This window comes from Mustela nivalis (genome assembly GCF_964662115.1).
Source record: "Mustela nivalis genome assembly, chromosome: 6".
Taxonomy (NCBI): Eukaryota; Metazoa; Chordata; class Mammalia; order Carnivora; family Mustelidae; genus Mustela; species Mustela nivalis.
In genome coordinates, this window is record NC_139025.1 from 5652302 (window position 1) to 5672800 (window position 20499).

The window sequence follows — 20499 nt, forward strand, 5'->3', positions numbered from 1 at the left end:
AAGCCTCAAAAAGATTGGGACGCCTGGGTGGCTCAGTCAGTTAAGTGGCTGCCTTGGGCTCAGGTCATGATCTCAGGGTCCTAAGATCGAGTCCCACATTAGGCTCCCAGTTCAGTGGGGAGCCTGCCTCTCCCTCTGCCTGCTGCTTGTACTTGTGCTCACTTGCTCTTTCTCTCTGACAAAAACTTAAAAACAACAAAAAAAGAAAAAGATTAAGGCCTTTGTCCACACTCATGTGACTACCGTCTGGAGCTCCCAAGCAGGAAGCCGACACAGAACAACCCCAGAATGCAGAGGCGGACAAGGGTAAGTCCAAACACCAGCTCTGTCTTTAGGAGTCACATGTCCTTCATTGTCCCTCTCTGATCCTCAATTCTCTCATCTGTAAAACGGGCCTGAGGAAGCTGCCGATGCCAGCTTACATGATGAAGCACCTGCTACATGCCTGGTACTCCCCGAAGAGCTCTCCATGGTTTTTCTTGTTTATTTGTTTTTAAGATTTTATTTATTTGTCAGGGATAGAGGGAGAGAGAGTGAGTGAGCACAGGCAGAGAGGCAGGCAGAGGCAGAGGGAGAAGCAGGCTCCCCGCCCAGCAAGGAGCCCGATGGGGGACCCGATCCCAGGACACCGGGATCATGACCTGAGCCAAAGGCAGCTGCTCAACCAACTGAACCACCCAGGCGCCCCAGTTTTTCTTGTTTAAACCTCAGAAAACTACAATTGATGCTATTATTATCCCTGCCTATGGATGGAAAAACAAAGGTCCCAAAAGTTATATAACTTAGTCCAAGTCACAGAAAGCACAAGGCCGGGGCTGAGCCCCACAGTGGGACTCCCAAGCCCGAGTGACTATCCTGCACCCTAGCTGTGGGTAAACGAGGTGCAAAGCCCTAGTGTGGTGCCTGACCCAGTGTAGGCCCCCGGGGCAGCAGCCGGCCCTGTGCCCTATCCAGGCCTAAAGCCTGCAACAGGTCCTGCCTGGCTCCCTTCAGCGGATGCCAACACAGGTCCCCACCGCAGACGAGAGTCGTAGCCCAGGGCTCTCCTCCCGACCAATCTGGCTCCTCATCTCCTCACCTTCCAAGACCCAGCAAGACCCAGCTCAACCTTCCCCTTCCCCAGAAGCCTGTCCTATCTTCTGCCCCTACCCTGACAGACTCACCCCACGCCCCTTGTGTGCTTTCTCGCCAGCAAGGGTATGTCTGGTCCCTTTGAGCCCAGAGCGTATACAGAGCGAGCACTGAATCAGCGGCTGGATCAATGGATGACCAAATGAAGAAAGAAGTGGAGACACCAAGTCTTCTGTACTGACCCCAAGGGCCACCTCTCTCACGCACTCTGTGGCACCTGGTCCCTAGGCCCCTCACCGCTCATACCGCAGACAGAGAGCCCAACCAAGGCCTGACTGACTCACTGGCCACACAAGTCTCGTGGCACATCCCAACCACCAGGAGCCAACACCACGCTGCAAAGCCAGAAAACGGGAAGCCATGTCTGGAAGAGCCTAGGTTCCTGCAGAGGCCTGCTGGCATCCCTGGGCATACACCATGTTATTTGTTCAACGAATCAAGGGAGCTGGAGGTACACTGGATGGCAAGCCTCCCGTGTTTAAGAACATGGCTTCGCAGGCAATTACAGAGTAAACCCTGCCCAGAAGTTCTTGATAATCCCTTCCATTTGTATGGGCTTTAGAGTTTACAGAGCGGCTTCCCACATCTGACTTGTCTGACCCTGACAGCCCTGCGAGCCCCTTCTTTCACAACGTGTGGACGCCCAGAGAAGCCGGGTCGGGACTGGTATGCCTCACGCGCGCTCCCAGTTATGTTCAGCACCATGCCAGCCTCGGCCCCTGCCTCCAGCGCCGGGCTCAGGACCCTCTCCAGGCCAGCACACAGCCACCAGGGGCCCGACCACAGGCACAGAGCATTCCCGAAGGGCCCTCAGAGTCCCCGACCCCACCTGCATCTACTTCCCAGCCCACTGGCGACAGGGGCTCCAACCTGCCCTGAACCTGTCCATCCTCACCCCTTTCCAAGAGGTGGATACTCCCCAAGGTGACAAGTCCCGAGTGCTGGAAAGTTCTTCCTCACAGGATGCCAACCTCATCCCCCACATTTCCACCAGTAGTCCTGCTTTTGCCCAGGAGTAAACCAGAGTACAGCCCATTCCTCTTCCCGCCACAGCCCCACTAGCACCTGAGGACAGCCGCCACGCTCCCTGGTGTGTCCCTGTCACCGGGCTCGAAGCATCATGGCAAGACTCCAAGGAGCCAGGATATTTCAGAACATGCTTGAATGAGAGCAAAGAACATGGAAAGAGACCAGGACGAAAACAAACAACTTTTCTAACCAAAGGTTACAATGAAAATGTGTTTTAATTTGTGTTTCTGTACCTTTCAAAATAATACTTCAACTAGTTCAGAAAGATACCACTTGTGTTTATAAAAGCCCTTCAGTTTTCCCTGCAGTTGTCGGGCTGTGTAAACACACTGTGAGCAGGGAGAGAATTGCTCCTTGTGATACTGTTAGTGCTGGCTTGTATGCGAATTAGAATTCTAAACTCAGCAGGTTAAAAATGTTCTGAAAGCAATTGTGGTGTTAGTCTAAATAATTATAGATCACGTTCACTTAGAGAAGGGCCTTTGCCCCCTTGGGGCTACAAGGGAAAATTCTAGGCATGATAGTTAAGCAAAATAGTTGGTTATTACGCAGGCTTTGCAGTGGCAGTGCAAATTGGTATAATCCTTCTGGAAAGCAATCTGAGGAGAGAAGCATCCAGACCCGTGAAAATGTACCAGCCTTTGACCCAGCAGTCCCACTTCTGGGAATCAATCTGAAAGAAATAATCCGACAGAAAAGGATTTCATGCATGAAGACAACCACTTCAGTATTATCTACAATAGCAAAAATTAGAAACCACCTAAGTGTCCGAGGACAGCTAAGTAAATTACAGTTAATCAGCCCGACAGAACATCCTGGACCCAGCACAAATTGACAGCCCCGCGAAGACGCAGAGGCGGCCGGCCGCGCTGCAGCAGGAGAGGCTGGGAGAGAATGCTAAGTGGGAGGAGCAGGCTGCAAACCTGTACGCGCACTCTGTGCAAAATATGAGCCCATATGGACCAGAAACGGATAGGAGGCTGTTGAAAGGATCACCGTAATTGAGGTGTATGTACGCTGGAACTGGGAGGTTTTTCCCATCATTTTGTAATGTTCAATCACCTTCACAACAGGCAGAGGGAGGGCAGCAAGAAGGGGCAGGGAGGCCAAGGGGCGCTGGGACCCTCCGCGATCATGTTTTAGTCACGCCGTTCGGAGATCTAACCACACAGCAGGAGGCAGTGACGCAGCAGCGGCTGACTCGTGCCCTCCGCCGGAGCCGTGGGACAACACCACGATTACCCACACGTACATCCCGCTAAAGAGAAATTACAGATATGAATCAAACCGTGCTCCCCAGGCCTCTTAGTGGGACCCTTTCACACTCTCTGAAGTTACTGAGGACTCCAGAAAGCTACTGCTTAATGTGGGTTATTATCAATCCACGTTTAGCATATTTGAAATTAAAACTGAGAACACTTCAGAGTATTAATTTATGTAAAAGTACCAATAATAAACCCATTACATGTCAACATAAACAACATCTCTTATGAAAACTAATTTTATTTTCCAAGACAAAAAACAAATCAGCAAGAAGGCACTGTTCACATTTTTGCCAGCTCCTTAACGGCGGGCTTAATAGAGACAGCTGGGCTCGCAGAGCCGCGTCTGTACTTGATCGACTAGAACAGCACACGTCCTGTTGCCGCTGGAAAACTCCATGTACGCTCATGAGAAAAGGAGAGTGGAAAAGGCAAATAACTTCTAGGTACTATTATGAAAACAATTTTCACCCCCCAGACCCTGTGAAAGGGTCTCGAGGACCCCCGGGGCTCACAGAGCGCACTGAAAACCACGCAGTGAGTCACGGCGTTAAAACCCCGCTGCCGCAGTACGTGGGGGGGAAGGAGGGGTTTAAAATCACGTGGATAGTTGGAACTCGACTGTGGTGCCTTTTATTTCCAAAGACTGGATGGAAATATACCAAAAGTCTACAGTCATTGCCTCTGGGCGCAGAGATAATGGGCAGTTTTTTTCTTTATACCTTCCTGTTTTTTCCATAGCATACATGTATTTCTTTTATGGTCAAAAACAACATTTCATTTTTGAGGAAAGGCTGAGGCGGTCATGGCGCACCCGTGCCCTGCGGAATAAGCTGGATGGGAAGAAGGTCATTTTAAATCATTAGTAGCCAGCATCCGAGTGGGGGAGCGTCACGAAGCAGGGCTGCTCCTTAATATCCCAATCGATCCCTGGCACCGAGCGCACATTCATCACGGCGGGCACAGCCGGCCCCGGACCCACAGAAAGCCTGGAAGAGATGATGAGAATTGAAACTGGCTCAAGCTAATCACTGCTAGATGAAGGTCAAACGTAGGTGACTATCTATCAGATCTTGAGATGGGGGAGGACACGCCATGCTCTAAGGCCACAGGACAATTACAAAGGGAAAGGTCTATACACTTGACCCAAAAAAATGTCAGGTTTTCCCTGTAAAAAATAATAATAACAAAGTACCAAAACGCAAAGTCAAACAACACACGGTGGGCGGGGGGAGGGATATGATGACAGGTCAATATTGTTAGTATGTAAATTGCTGCAGAAGAGAAATGCTAAGATGGCAGGAGACTGATGGACAAAACCCACAAACACTTACTGAGCATTAACGAGCTGCCGACCTGGTTTTAAAGGAGCGGCAGGTGAATGAATTCATTTGGTTCTCAAATAAGACACCACTCAATTAGCAAATGTTTAGGAAAGTTAATAATTCTTCCACTGTCTAGGGGAAGAAGACATAGTCACATTTACACATAACGGATGGCGTGTGTCATAAATGGAAGGCCACTGTAGGCGCTGAAAACATAGCAGATCTGTGTGCTGGGAGGAAAAGCTAGCAGCTAGGACGACACATCAGAGTGACATCGGCGCGCCCCACACAGAGACCCCTGCCTTCTCCCTGGCTCAGATGCCTGCATGCCAGCAGCCACGGCAGGAAGAGTCCCGTCTGGGAAACTGACACGTCGGGAGGTTCACATGGATGGCGGTCCTGCCCTAGGTGCCAGCCGGCCACCTCATCACCCTGCAGCAACCGCCCTGTGGACAGGCTCCATTCTCTCTCTCTCTCTCTCTCTCTCTCACACACACACACACACACACACACATACACACACACACAGAGCCTCTGGTTAGATCAGCTTTCACCAGCCTCCTCCATGAATGGAAATCAGCAGGGCAGGGGCCCTGTCCTCTCACATGAAACACAGACACCAAAACAAGGGTAAAAGGAGGTGACAAGGGGCAGGAACATTTTCCGAAACATAGGAAAACTTTCAAAGAACTCCAACAGCTAAGAAAAGACCTTGTAAATATGCAATTTTTTTTTAATGACATATTCTTTAAAAAAGGAACATTCAGAAAACAAGAAACAGCTCTTGGAATGTAAAAATATGATAGATCAGAATAGAACACTTTTCTGAATATAAGTTATACTCAGTTTAAAAAAAAAAAAGTTTAAGTATATGGCAGCAGAAATACAAAATCAAAATATATATATATATATTGAAAGAAAAGGTGGAGGAGATTTCCCAGAAAAACAAAACATTAAGGCAAAGAGAGAACTAGAAAGAAAAGGAAATTAGAAGCTCCATCCAGGGACACCCAGAGCAAGGAACTAATCTGAGTCTCCAGAGCAAAGCCCTTGACAGGGAACCTCCCCAGGGGTATGGCCCATCTCCCCGAGGCCCCTGCTCCACAGGAGGGGACATGGTGCCCAACGCCTTGCCCCCAGCGAGGGAAGACCGGAAGGCCATCCTGGAAGCAGCCCCAGGATCCTTGGACCATCTGGTCCTCCTGCGTTTCAGCCTGGGTTCACAGCGCTTGTGAGGGGGGTGAGGGGTGGGAATTCCAGGAATCCCGGGTGGACACAACTGGTCTCCCTCACATGCACTTCTGACCATCCCTCTATGCCCTCACCCCTGCACCCTGCCCCACTCCCCTCACACGGGGGTCTGCACCTGGGGAAGAAGCCTAAGTAGAGACAGCAGAAGCTTCAAGAAAAGGTGACAAGGTTGGACTTTGCCCTTCTTTTAAGGGGCGAAAGTATGGGGAGAAGATAACCATCACAAAATTTGTAAATGCTGCTTACAAAAACAAAGTACCTACGGTATAATTAAAACCAGCCAATGCTCATGGGAAAAAATGTGGAAAGGAAAAGCTGCTTACAAAAATCCACAGTTGTTATGCCTGAGTGGAGACCTATGGGGTTTTTTTTTTTTTTTTTAACTTCTACCCTTTTTTGTATTTTTCCCAAAATTTTAGCACTTTTATGATAAAATTAAGGTAAATCTAAAATAACTTATTCTTTTAAAGGAGAGGGAGGACAAAGCCATCACTGGGCAGTAGATGAGTGCCTTTAAGAATCTTCTGTGTCCAAGTTTTAAAAGCAGCAAGAAATAATTTACTAGACTGCCTCAACTCTTAACCGTGCCAATTTTGCAATCTGCATTTTTCAATTACATTAAAAGCATTTTCCCAAATTGCTCTATTCTTCCCTTAATGACACGGAATGAGACTGGATGAGGCTGGTTCCCTGAGGACAGAGACTGCACCCTCACACAGCACTGTTTTCTCTCCGTCAGCATCTAGCAAGCACACGGCCTGCCCTGCGTATGCTGTTAAAGTTCAACGGAATGAAGTTTTCAAAAAGCAGAAAACACAGCTTGTGTTCTGCCACATTTTCCTTTTCTTATTCCTCCTTCAACTTAAGGTTTTTTCTGCAAGGCGAAAGCTTGCAAGGCCCTTCTGGCAAGCAAAGGGAAGTGGGAAATGTCTCATTTGTTGGCCTCAGAAACGTTGCAGCTTTCATATGCGGGAGAGGAGTGTCAAAAAAAAAAAAAAAAATCACTTCCCACAAAAAGAAGGTTCCAGCTCAGGATCTCACAGCAGTTCCCAGAAGCTCGGCAACCCTGCTGTCACTGGGCTTGACGCCCTTACTCCCACCCCTGGGACAACTGAGATGACCATGAACTTTCCCGGAAACAAAAATACAAAGGTGAGAAGGGAGAGGAGCCGTGTCCAGAGAGAGAAGCATCCCAGCACTTCCTACAGAAGATTCCAGGTCCATCACCACCTGACTTCACTGGGTGCCCTCAGGCAAGTGTCTTCCTCTCCCTGGGTTTCTGTAAAACGAAGACGGACCCAGGTGATCTCTGCGCACGTGCACACGCAGCGCCAGTCTCTCCTGGCCTCCACCTAATTGCCCTCGGCACACTGTTAATCACCCACTCCCCAAATACCTAACGCCCACCACCACCACCCCACTCTCCTCCCCAGCTGTGCGGCTCTCATTTCCAATAGATTTGCCTCGTGCCTGGAATAAATCGCCAATCATCTACATAATGCTCCACGACTCCTCACTCTACACATCAAATCATTTCTCAATCTCATTTTGTAAAATCCATCAAGAATAATTCTTTCAAAACTGAAATAAACCTTCACTCTGGCACTTGAATCCATAAATTCCTTGTCTTTGAATCTGAGATATATTACTTGCTACAAAGCACATTTAAGATCCCCTAATATAACCAGATCTGCTAACAATGATAAATCAACGGGATCCTGTAATACATAAAAATGCAAATCCAAACCACTACGGAAATCATCTCTTCACCTTATGTCCCTTAGCAGAACCATAGGACTTTGAGGCTGGGACAGAGCCCGAGCACAACTTGGGAGAGGGGCTGCGCATTCCCATCCTTGATCCTCAGAGGCAGAAGAACAGAATGAGTCTTTCAGCTCGGCTTGCTCTGTGGTCTGACAGCCTCCCGTCTTGCTTCTCCAGTACACCAGCTGTGTGATCACGGGCAAACCCCTTAACCCCTCTGTGCCCCAGCCTCCTTGTCTGTAAAGTGGGAAGAAGAGCAGCCCTTGCCTCACAGGCCAGTCACAAAGAGGAGCTGGAACATTTGGAACCATTCCTAGGAGGTGGTAAGCACTCGGGGATAGCTGAGTTCTCTCCAGCCTCCTCACTGTCAGAGGCCACAGAGCTGGCAAACAGCACAATGAGACCCCCAATCTGGGTCTTCAGCCTCCACAACAAAATCCTTTCCTTCAAACGCATGCGGGAAGGGGGCCCCAGACCCAACGGATCCTGGTGCCACTCTAGGTGGGCACCTCTTCCCCGCCCCCAGACTCCCTCTCCTGGGCCTCTTCAGGGACGAAATCGCTCCTCCCCAGGATGCCAGAGGCACAGACACAAAACATGCTGAGAGCTGGCAAACCACTCTCCAATTCCTTTTCTTCTACCACGTTTTAAACGGGATCAGTTTGGAGACACAGACCCAGCCCCCCAGTACATGCCTTCCAAATAAATGTGCCATTTTTGAAAAGGGAACAGGTAAACAGCTTGATACAAAGAAACCCAAAAACTTTCCAAATTTTAAAAATATCTATTCAGGAGTACTGACATGGAACACTTGGAAAAACATGTATCTGTAGACAGATTATTAAAAGATTCACAAAGGGGTTCCTGGGTGGTTCAGTGGGTTAAAGCCTCTGCCTTCGGTTCAGGTCATGATCTCAGGGTCCTGGGATCCAGGCCTGCATCGGGCTCTCTGCTCAGCAGGGAGCCTGCTTCCCCTCTCTCTCTGGCTGCCTCTCTGCCTACTTGTGATCTGTCTCTGTCAAATAAATAAATAAAATCGTTTTAAAAAAGATTCACAAAAACAAGAGTTACATTAAGTTGGAGGATTCTGGGTGACTCGCCTTTCTTCTAACTGTTGAATCAATAAAAGAAAAGGGGAATCAAGAACAGGTCTTTCGGGCCCTCCCACATGCTAGGCACTGCGCAGCATCTTCTCATTTCTCCTATGTAGCAACAAGCCCCATGGGCAGCCATTATACCCATTTTACCAATGAGAAAACCGGGGAATCAGAGAGACAAAGTGGTTTTCCCAAAGTCACACAGCTACCAAGCAGCAGATACGGAATAGGAACTCAAGGGTCTCACATAACAATAGCACCAAACCTTTGCCAATCTATTTGGGTTCCACTTACCAGACACAAAGGCTTTAGCTCAAGCCCGGGTGTAAATCAAAGCCCATCTTACCTCCACTAAGGCAACAGAAAAGCATTACGTATAGCTCTGCTCACTGAAGTACTGGCCATTTCAGAAAGAGAAGCAGGTAATGAAAGGAAACAACACAGAAATGACAAAGCAAAGTCTTGAACTTGAGACAGTCATAAACATACATTTGGGGAAAGTTTTTAATAAAGTATAAAAATGCTCCTTACAAACAGCACAAAGACGGGATGGAGAGAGAAGAATCAAAACCGCGTCCGCTCTGCAGTGAGCCCAGCTCCGTGAACACACGGGGACGGGGGTCCAGACCAGGAAAGGCCCGCAGTGTCCGTGAGGCACTGACTCAGGGTTAGGGTTGTCAGCGGTTTCTGTTTTCTCCTTCATTCTTTATATTCTGTGCGTCTTCAGCGATTTTCACAATAAGCTTTCATTACATTCACGATCAAAAATGAAAAAAAAAATTTTTTAGGTATCATAGGTAAGCCTATTATTGAAAAAAATTCCTAAAGCAAACAATTTTGTAAAACAAATGAACAACACCTGATTCAAACATTTTATTTAAAATCCCTCTGTGTTTCAGAACTCTGAGTTCTGATGCACGGACAGTGGTCCCTGGAAGCACAAAAGATGTCAGGCGCCTGTGAGAATGTGTGTGGTGCCTAGCAGAGGGCTCTGCACATGGGGCTGGCGGTGAGGGGGCCTGCATTTGGCTGAATGCAACAGGCCACACTTGTACTTTTTCCAAGGGCTTCAAAGTCTGAATTCTACCTTTACGTGCAGTGGGTATTCAGACGTGTTGAGCCAAATGAGGACACAGGGAAATGAAAAGAGTAGATAAAAGGGTATCCGTACTGGGATTACAACTGTCAGAAACAGAAGCGTGCCGCAGACAGGGGCAGGAAGGGACCCTCAGGAAAGAAAACTGAGCATCGGTGCAGCCAGGAGTCATCGTTTGATTCTACTTAATTTCTCCAGCTGTAAATTTTTCAAAACTAATATAAGCATATTTTACAGCTCACAGAACATTTAGAACATATTAAAATAAGTATCTTTCCACTGTAATGTGCCCAATTGAAATTTATGAATTCCAAAGCTACATTTTAAAGAGATGAAGGAACTGGCACTTCACGCTCTTTAGATTAATCAGATGGATTGTGCTGTTTTTCTCTTGATCAGAAAAGAAATCATATTCCAGTAAATACCACCTTGAATCAAGGATTCTTTCACATTCTAGAAGCTTGAGTGAGCTTATATTAAGTCTTACTGTGCCCCCTAGTGGCAAATAAAATCTATGCACTTAAGAGACCATCCTTTCCCAGAGGCTGGAAATAAAATCCAAAAAAATTTCTTTAATCTTTACTGATCACTTAGCATGTACAAAACTTTGTGCCAGGTGCTATGAAAAATATAAAAATGGGTCTGGCACAGTTTCCATGTTCAAGAGGCTCAAAATCTACAAGGTGTCACAGATACGGTTCATGGCTACACAGGCAGAACGAGATGCCACTTCGAGGTAAGGAAGGGAGAAGATTCTTGGGGAGAGCAAAACCATACACACACAGCAGGTGCCGACTATGCGCCAAGGACCACACCAGAGATCACATCCAACACTGTTTCTTCTCCACAAAAAACCAGCAAAGCAGGCACAGTCATCTCCACCGACCACACACACTGAGATTCGGAGAAGTAACTTGCCCGAGGTCACACAGCCAGTCAGCCACAGAGGAAGGATTCAAACTAAGTGCTGTGACCCCAGCCCCCAGGCTTTTCCCTCCTTCCTGATGCAGTGGGGCTCAAGAAGTCACTCTGGCAGGCTTCAACCAAAAGACAAGAGGAAAGGCACCTTAGGAAGGGAGCACAGAGTTGGGGGGCACCCTGTCATATCCACCTTTTCTAGCTCTTCCCCCACTGCACTGTCTGCTCTCCATCCAGGACTGGGCTACAGAGAGCCAGGGCTCCTGCCGGCGCCCATAGCCCCATACTCACTCCAGACTCAGCATCCACATGCCTCCCACTCCCCCCATCCACCTCACAGGCCCCCAAGATCTGCAGTGCCTCCCCTCCCCCACGACCCCAGGGAAGGGGAGAAACACCATCCTGCCTGGAGCTGCGGGCTGCACACCAGGCTATCCATGAAGCTGAGGCCCCAGCAAAACCGAGGCCTCAGCCAGGACCTCCCTCCCTGGTTCCCAGCCCTGCTCCCACCTAGTCCCGTCGGTTTTCCCATCCCCGCTCCTCCGGCCCGTCACACATTCTTCACACTGAAAAGGTGCTCAAAATCAATTTGCCAAGCAATTCTGTCACTGGAAACTGTCACATATCTTCAAGATTTATTTTATTTATTTGTCAGAGTGAGAGAGCACAAGCAGGGGGAATGGCAGGCAGAGGGAGAAGCAGGCCCCTGGCTGAGCAGGGAGCTCAGTGTGGAACTTGATCCCAGGACCCTGGGATCATGACCTCAGCCAAAGGCAAACGCTTAACTGACGGAGCCTCTCGAGTGTCCCAGCTGTCAAATATCTGAAAGCAGTGAGGATCCTGGTCCACCGTTTGTATGTATGGCTTATTAAAGCCCTGCTTTTTCAGGATCCCAAAGGAAGAAGGAGGTCAGGAGGCACTGACCCCAGCAGCCATGAAGGCAGCCACGCCCTGTCCCTGGACCACCTCCAATGCCACCCTTGCCAGACAGGGCAGTGGACAGGGCTCCCCGGAGCCTGCCGGGCTGAGCAAGAGGCCGGTGGCCACATCACCTGCAGCGCACACACCACCTCCTCGGGAAGAGCGGGCACAGCAGCTGCACCGGGCCCCACTGAGGGCAGTTCCACAGCCAACAGCCCAGGACCCAGTCTGAGTGCATCCCCGCAGGCAACGCTTTCCTACGCAGTGGCTCCACGGAGCGCCTGAGCAGCTTCCAAAGCTGGGCCAACTGCGCCCCCTTCTGGTCACAAGGTGTCACAGCTGGTTGGCTGATCCAGGGTCCCCTCCCTGGGGACATCCACGCATCCCCAATGCATAGCACCTAGCACACTCATCTACTCCACAAACACCCACCACACGACTGAACACACACAACACCCAAACACGGCTTCACTCAGACACGCTCTGTTTAAAAAACGATACTACAGCGGGGACGCCTCTGCCTAGGGGAAACCTAAACTTGGCGGGCAAGTGAGGCAAGCAGGGCCCAGAGAGCACCTCACTGATGCTGGGTGCAAACCAGTCCTCACAGGGCTCCAAGCCTGCCCCTCGCCATCAGGAACAAGACCCCGCAGACAGCAGGCTGCCTCCTCCTCCAGCCTGTGCTGCCGGCATCTGCCGGACAGCCCCCTCCCTGCAGGCTCTAGAAAGAAGCTGCCTGTGCCCCTCAGGCAGCCCACCTGTAACCACACTACCGTCCACAAAAACCCATGCCTGGCCTTAGACTGGGTGCTTCGGACACACACACCTGGGCGTTGGTCCCACCTCAGAAGTGCCAACCACCGGTCTCGTGAGTTTGTTCTATCGGGGAGGAAACAGAACGTGAGAGGTTAAGTGTCTTGCCAGGGTCACAAAGCTGCTGGGGATGGAGCCAGACCACGAGGCCCTGATCATGCTAACTGCAGCCCACCTCCAGGGCCAGCCAGACACGGCCTGGCGCTACACAGACCCTACGCGGGCCCACCAGAAACCCTCCAGATGTGCTCCTGACCAAAGGGCCAAGTCTCCTCTCGGCCCTCCACGGCGCAGACTCGGGAAGGAGCGCTGAGAAGCCCCAGCACTGCGGGATTGAACCAAGCACGTTACCATGCACACCAGGAACACCAGAAGCCTCCTGAGTGGACCTGAGCCCCACCCCCTCTTCCCCCCACAGGAACAGCACTGAAGCCCGGGGTGTAAGATCCCCAGGCTCCAGACTAAAGGCAGGACATAGCACTGTCCCTGCACAACTCTATTCACTTTGCCAGAAGAGAACACAGACTAGTGGATTCAGGACTCAAACTGGCTGCTTAAAAACAACACCCATCAGAGCGCCTGGGTGGCTCAGTGGGTTAAAGCTCTGCCTTCGGTTCAGGTCATGGTCTCGGGGTCCTGGGATCGAGCCCCCCATTGGGCTCTCTGCTCAGCGGGGAGCCTGCTTCCCCCTCTCTCTCTGCCTGACTCTTTGCCTACTTATGATCTCTCTCTGACAAACAAATAAATAAAATATTTTTTAAAAAACGTGTGTGTGTGTATGTATATATAAAATAAAAACTTGCAAATACGATGTCCTGGACAGGACGGTTCTAGAACTCTGAGGAACAGAGTTAGAGGAAGCTGGCATTTACCGAGCACCCGTGGGGTCCCTAGCTCTGTGCCAGGGTTTTGAGAGCATTTTTCTCACATGACCCCATGATGCAGGAAAGATTATGGCCTTTACAGATGAGACACCAGACTCGCAGGGGGCTAGCTGACCAGCCGCTGCACAACAAAGCTGGATCTGAAGCCACGTCCCTTCGACTCCAAAGCCATTTTCTTTCCACGAAGCTCTGGTTCAGCTCTCATTTACTTGGCACGTACCACATACAGGTGAGCTGCTAGGTGCTGAGGAGGGTGAGGAGGAGGACAGAGTATAGCTCAGAGGGGCTGGGGACAGGTTACAGGAGCTGCGACACACGTGCTCCGTTCCATCCCTGCGTATGTGCAGTCGGCCTACTGCAAGTCTGCACGACCTCAGTAGCTTTCAAAACAAATAAGCAACAACGACAAAAGAGTTTCTGTATAAACCGCAAGTCCTCGGCAGGGCATCCGTAGCCATTCCCGGTCTGGCCCCTACCTACTTCCGCAGCCTTGGGCCCTTCCCTGCACACCCCACCCCTCCAGCCAATAGGCCCCCAAGACTTTTTTTTTTTTAAGATTTTATTTGTTTATTTGACAGACAGAGATCACAAGTAGGCAGAGAGGCAGGCAGAGAGAGAGGGAAGCAGGCTCCCCGCTGAGCAGAGAGCCCGATGAGGGACTCAATCCCAGGACTCCGAGATCATGACCTGAGCCGAAGGCAGCGGCTTAACCCACGGAGCCACCCAGGCGCCCCAGGCCCCCAAGACGTTTATGGCCAAGAACATCCTTCTGCCCCGTCTCACCCCCTCCACCAAGTGAACCTTCCCTTGCTCCTAGAAGCATTCACCAAGCCCTCCCAGACTGGGCTGCTGTCCCTCCCAGTGGGTTCACGGAGCACTTGTGTCCCAGTGGGAGTCTGGTCCTCACACTCCTGAGCCCGGGGCTGTGAAGGCCTCTCCACTTGTCCATGGCCCTACATAACCACATGCCCCGAAGCCAGGGACCGATCTGTCTACCTCTGCTCCCCTGGCGTCCAACACAGAGCCCAGCACATAACTGGCATGCTCAACACTCCATGCGGCTCACCAGGGGCCCAGGACTTGCTCTGAGCCTGCTTTCCTCCCCTCTCTGACTGCCCTCACTCAGCAACCTCATCCCCCAGGGCGCCAGTGTGTCTGCATGTCCTCAGTGTCCCCACGAGGACTAAGGACTAGCATTCTGTGGTGGCCTAAGCAAGGCAGCATCAGCGTGGAGGGCACAGAAGGGACCGAGAGTCCAGAGTGGGCACTGAGAACCCGCTCCTGAATACGACAGAGAGAACTGCAGGATTCCCAGAGATGCTCAGCTCCCCTGCCTCACTGCGGCGAGGAACAAAACACCCCAGCAGTTTACTTCTAAGAGTCCCTGAAAAAAGGCGGTATCACTCAAGCCTTACCTTGAAGGTTTTATCCATGGAAGCCGAGAGAAGCATGTGACTCTTAGCAAAGACTGGACACCACTGAATGCTGTTGACGGGGCCCCTGTGGCTTCTCAGGTGGAAGAGCACTTTCCTGGGAATCGTGGTTTCTTTATACTGACTGTCCAAATACGGCTGAATAAACTCAGACACTCTGGGGGCCACACAGAGAGGGGCAGGGGCACGCCCTGCAGACGGACCCTGGGCTGCCACATCTTTACTCTTGCCAGTTTCTGTGCTTAACGCCTGTGACTGCCGTAGTCTTTTTGGGGTGTAGGGCACAATACAGTCCTCACACCTGGTCCTCTGAAGAGAGCTACCATTTTTACCTGGGGTTTCAGATTTGGTTTGGGCACAAAAGGATGGTTCAGGGGAGCTGTAAGTCCCCCAGGAGAGTTTCACCGGCCTAAAGCGGGCAGCTGCCAGGGGCACGTGGCCAGCTGGTGTGTGGCTGGTCCACAGGGAAGGTCGAGGAGGCTTATCTGCAGGGACGGTGACATCAGGCTCCATCCTGGGCCACTGTAACCGCTGGCTGGGACAAGATCCTGGGTCACTTCTCCAGAGCCGAACCAGTGGGAGACGATGGCCAGCTGGGTCTTCACAAGAACCATGCTTTGCAGACAGTGCTGTCCCTTCCGTCACACCTGGGGCTTTGGATGCAAAATCCTGCCCAGGAGGTTGGAGCCCATCAGAGCTGTCTTTCTTCTGGCCAGAGGCATTAAAACTTCCCACGGGCTCAGTCTCAGCCTCTGACTCCGAGTCATCATAAGCCACCAAGGAAGCCATTGAAGACAGTTTTCTGCTGTCCTTTGAGGACAAACTACCTGAGACCAAACAAAGTTAAGTGTCAGAATACATGCATGAAAGAATATTTACCACCACATGTAATTAAAAGAAAACATGCCCCCTAGCAAATCCACGACTGGATTTAAGAATAAACATATTTATATAATTAAACATAATTATGTAAATTTACAGAACTAAACATAAAAATGAGGACTTTTGGGGCACCTGGGTGGCTCATTGGGTTAAAGCCTCTGCCTTTGGCTCAGGTCATGGTCTTAAGGTCCTGGGATCGAGCCCCACATTGGGCTCTCTGCTCAGCAGGGAGCCTGCTTCCCTCTCTATCTGCCTGCCTCTCTGCCTACTTGTGTCTCTGGCTGTGAAATAAATAAACAAAATCTTTTTTTAAAAAAATGAAAATAAAATAAATAAAAATTTAAAATGAAGGTTTTTCTATACACCAACCATAATTAGAAGATTTAATTTTTGGGGGGCGCCTGGGTGGCTCAGTGGGTTAAGCCGCTGCCTTCAGCTCAGGTCATGATCTCAGGGTCCTGGGATTGAGTCCCGCATCGGGCTCTCTGCTCACCGGGAAGCCTGCTTCCCTCTCTCTCTCTCTGCCTGCCTCTCTGCCTACTTGTGATCTCTCTCTGTCAAATAAATAGATAAAATCTTTTAAAATTTTTTTTTTAATTTTTTTTAATGAAGACTATGGGATATCTGCAAATAATTTAAACAAAAATGAGCAAGAGCTACAGGAAGAAACTAAAACTTTATTGAAAGACATAAACAGAGGGCCTAACTAAATGGAGTCTGGATTTAGCAGAAAGATTCAGGATTTTAAAGATGCCTTTTGGAAGGTGACTTTGGGCCTTTGAGGGTAGGTCTCAAAATACTAAAATGGAAAGATGTCCAGAACCCACCAAATGGGAAAAGCATGTCACCGCCCCACCTGGGGCTCCAGTGCCTCCGTTACCCCCTGCCTAGATATCCCATCTCAACCATAAGCCAGCGGGGGAGACACACCCATAACACGAGACCTTGGCGTTCGAGGCACCAGTCCCCCAATTCTAAAGGTAAGGTCCAAATCTGCCAGTTTCACTCCAAACACACACTCACCCAGCACTGAACTGCCCCTTTCTAAAAAATTCTTCCTGAAATTCTGAACCATCACACACGATAAATTGCTGCCAACTAGTTTCTGGAAAGAAGTGCTTCAGTCTGTAGGAGGAAGCACCGTCAGGAGGAAAACAAGGAGGCCCAGCACATCCCGGACAGCAGAGGGCGCGACGGAGCAGCACCAACAGCCCCACGCCAGGTTCTGAGATGCCCAAACACGTCCTGATGACCTACTCCATGCCCGACCTTAGTGTACCACGGAGCCCCTCCTCCCACATGTGGGGTCCCGGGCACCACCAGAAACTCCCCCTGGGTCCCTTGTTAAGGCACTCGGCCTGCCTATCACCCAGCTCTTCCCCTGGGTAGTGGGTCTCACAACCGCAGCAAGCCCGCCACTTCGCCCCATCCACACCTCTCCCCCACCGCCTGAACCCTCCACGGCCCGACACACTAGGTCACCATCCAACCTCCTCCAGAAATCCCAGCACCACCCCTCTCCTGTGGCTTAATCTAGGCAGGTAACACCTTCCCCACACAATGCCATCGTCTAAACCAAACTTCTGTAAAGGACTAATCATAAACTCGCGGACCGTGCTCCGCAAACAACATAGCATTTCTGTTCTCTGTTACGTAGCCTGGTGCTGCCCAGACATCTCACTTGCCTCCACCCCTGTACATAGCCCCACAGCCCAGAGCATGCCACTCCTCCGGCTCACAGGGAACGCACCAGGCTCCCCCCCACCTAGCTGTCTGCAGCGGCTGACTCGAGAGGGGCCAGGGGCCGGGGGCCAGAACTTAAAAAGAGGTCCACAGTGGGGCGCCTGGGTGGCTCAGTCAGTTAAGCATCCCACTGGATTTCGGCTCAGGTCCTGATCTCAGGGTTGCAAAATCCAGGGTCGGGTCGGGCTCTGTGTTCCGGACGGAGTCTGCTTGAGACCCTCCCGTCCTCTCGTGCAAGCTCTCTTTTTCTCTCTCTAAATAAATAAAATAATTTTTTTAAAGGGGGGGGGGGGTCTATGGCAAAACAGAGAGCAGCAGGACTGAAGGACTGAAGGAAAGCAGGAGGTGGGTGCGAAGGCGGCCGACTCGGCCCGCTCCGTGCGCACTTGGTGGTCCAGCACTGACCGGCTACTCACCCCGCCCCGCCGCGGGCACCAGCAACGCCGCGGCCGGCCCGAGGTCAGCCGCGGCCGGCCCGAGGTCAGCCGCGGCCTGGGCGCACCGGCCCACCGGGACAGACAGGCCGCGCTCGCGGAAACACCGGGTGTCAGGCGGCCAGACGTCCTGGGGAGAGAAGCAAAACAGAGCAGAGCAGAGGGGCGGTGGGCTTGGGGGTGCCCGCCCCCGGGGACCTGAGCCGCCAGGGGAGGCGGAGCGAAGCTCAGGAGGAGGCCAGGGGGCAGAGCGGCTTCGAGAAGCCCCGGGGAAGGACCCAACGGAGCCAGCGCAGCGGGGCCGGCGAGGAGGCCGAAGGGGACTCGAGGAAAGCCGAGCGGCCCGACCGAGAGCGGGCGCCACTGGGCACGGCGCAAGCTCCGCGGGCAGGGCTCGCGGCCCTCGGGCTTGCTGAGCAAACGGGACCGAGAGGGACAGTTTTCGTGCTGGGGGCGGGGACCCGACCACGAGGGAGAGGCCGGGGCGCCGGGGACAGCGGGAAAGGACGGGACGGTCTCGCTCGGCAAACGCGGCCCGACCGCCTACGCCGCGCCCAGCCCTGCGGGGGTCTGGCCGGCACCGGGGGTCAACACACTGCACCGACCCTGCGCCGCAGGCCAGACTGCGGAGGCGGCCAAGGGGCGACCCGGGACGGGTTTTGAAGGATGAATAGAAGTTAGCCGAGCTGTCAAGAGTGGAGGTAGGCAGGGCCCGGGGCTCTGAGCGTCCGGAAGGGCAGTGGTGAAGAAGGACCGGCGACGGACACTGATAGGCCCTCCCTGAGGGGCGCGGAGCGCTCGGGCCGCCCCCGCCGCCCGGTCCCAGCCCCCTCCCGCCCACGGGCCCGCCGCTCACCACCGGAAGCGCTCGGTCCTGCGGGAGGCCGTCCGGGCTGCACTCCGCAGCCAAGGTGCGTTCCGCTGGTTCCGGAGCCTCCAGCCAATCATCCGCGGCCTCCGCCCCGCCCCCACGCGAACAGCCAATGATGGGTCAGCCTGGCCGGAAGCTGTTCCGGCCGGACGGGGTTTCCACGGACGCCCAGGCGGCCGCCCGTGGCTGAGCCGGCTGCACTGAAGGGCCCGGCTGGGCGGGTAAGTGAGGGGATGAGGGGGCGGGAGTTGGGGCGGCGCCGCATGACCCGGCTCTGCCGCCGCCGCCTGCAGGCGAGGGCCCGGAGCATCCTCCTCGGAGCCCGGCTCGCTGCCCGCCGGGGTCCGGCTCCACGAGGGGCGCGGAGGCTGCCACGGCGCCCCTCGCCCCCTCCCTCCGAGCGCCCGCGTCCCCGTCGGCCGCCCACCCCCGCCGGCGCCGACCCCCGCTCGCCTCCTCCCTCTTGCCCTGCCCCGAGGCGGGAGCTCCCCGCGCTGAACGGGTGCGCGCCCCGTGCTGGGGGCTGTGCCTGCGGCCCGTGCCCGGTCGCCTTCCCGCGGCCGCTCGAATGCGGAGGCTGGGGCGGGCCCGGGGTGCGGAGGTCACTCGGAGGCCCGGCTGGGGCTGGGGCTGGGGCGGCTGATGCAACGCCCCGCTCGGGCCTCGGTCTCCTCCCGGCCCCCCCCGCCCTGGGACCGCCCCGCCGAGGAGGCTGGTCCCGAATCCTAAGCGTTTCTGGGAAACGGGGCGGTTTGTGAGAAGTCGCTCGGTGTAGCGTGGGGGAACGGGGGAAAAGACCCTTTTCTGGAAAGGAAACCGAAAGCTCCGGGGGAGACTATAAAGGAAGACGCTGGCCGCTCGGGGCAGGCGCCGCCGCTCCTCCGCCTCGCGGGACCCGTGGCCGCCTCCGCCCGCCGCGCCTCCCCGGTCCTGGGTACGTATCGCCCGCGTCGCCCGGCCGCGGCCCCTCGGTGCCGGCCCCAGCGCGCTGGAGACCTCGGCGTGGGGGCGAGGGCGCGTGCCCCCGACGATCGGGTGTCGTGCCCCGTACGTCCTCGGCCGGCCGAGGCTCGGTGACGCGCGGCCATCGGGAGCCGAGGTACCCCGTGAGCAGCGGCCTGGGGGCGTCCCGGGGTTGGCGCCCGCGCAGGGTTTCCGCGGCCGAGGCCCCCTGCCCGCGCTGCCCGCTGCCCGGGTCGCCGCCGTTGACGCTAACGTGTGTTTGTTACTGGAAGGGGGAGACGACCTCTCGTCCCAGTGTCGGACAAAGGAAAGGCGAACGTGGCCTGTCCCGAGGTTCAGAGCGTCAGCGGACGCCTCGCTGGACACAAGTCGTTTCCTCGTCCCCTGGGGACGCCGTGGTCCGGAGCCGCGGACAGCGGACACGCACGCTCTGGGGCCTGGGTGGGAAGGAGGGTGTCCCCCTCCCGGAGGTATCCCAGGCATCCGCCAACGATGCGCTTCCCGGCGGCTCGAGAATTGGCTAGGTTGATGCCCCCTTTCCCCGAATCGTAGGTCAGTGTGTCCTGGTGGTGAGATGATTTCGGGATGGTCCGGGTCACGGTCATGTTCTGTGAAACAGTTCTGTGAGTCTCCTTTCTACTCCCTGACCCGAATCCACCCAGTATCTTCCAAGTACCTGTCA

The 20499-nt window shown here is 53.4% G+C and overlaps 2 protein-coding genes across 8 annotated transcripts in view; one reads left to right on the forward strand and one right to left on the reverse strand.

Annotated features, from left to right (window-relative positions):
- Window positions 1-18949, reverse strand: part of WDR25 (WD repeat domain 25) — a 140465-nt gene extending 121516 nt beyond the window's left edge. Inside the window, exons 1-3 of one of the 6 annotated variants that reach the window (XM_082737681.1) lie at window positions 18843-18949; window positions 17966-18113; window positions 14907-15751 (exon numbers count right to left, since the gene is read on the reverse strand). In XM_082737681.1, coding sequence (XP_082593807.1) covers window positions 14907-15713 — 807 coding nt within the window. In that variant the 5' untranslated portion in view covers window positions 15714-15751; window positions 17966-18113; window positions 18843-18949. Of the gene's footprint in view, window positions 1-14906; window positions 15752-17624; window positions 17822-17965; window positions 18114-18842 lie in introns of those variants that run through there. The other 5 variants (XM_082737676.1, XM_082737677.1, XM_082737680.1 and 2 more) reach the window with 5 other exon arrangements.
- Window positions 18950-18977: 28 nt separating this feature from the next.
- The window catches only part of WARS1 (tryptophanyl-tRNA synthetase 1), a 28360-nt gene continuing 26838 nt past the window's right edge, over window positions 18978-20499 (forward strand). The window contains exon 1 of one of the 2 annotated variants that reach the window (XM_082737683.1): window positions 18978-19075. The gene's annotated coding sequence lies outside the window, so the exon portion shown is untranslated. Of the gene's footprint in view, window positions 19076-19478; window positions 19789-20499 lie in introns of those variants that run through there. The other variant, XM_082737682.1, reaches the window with a different exon arrangement.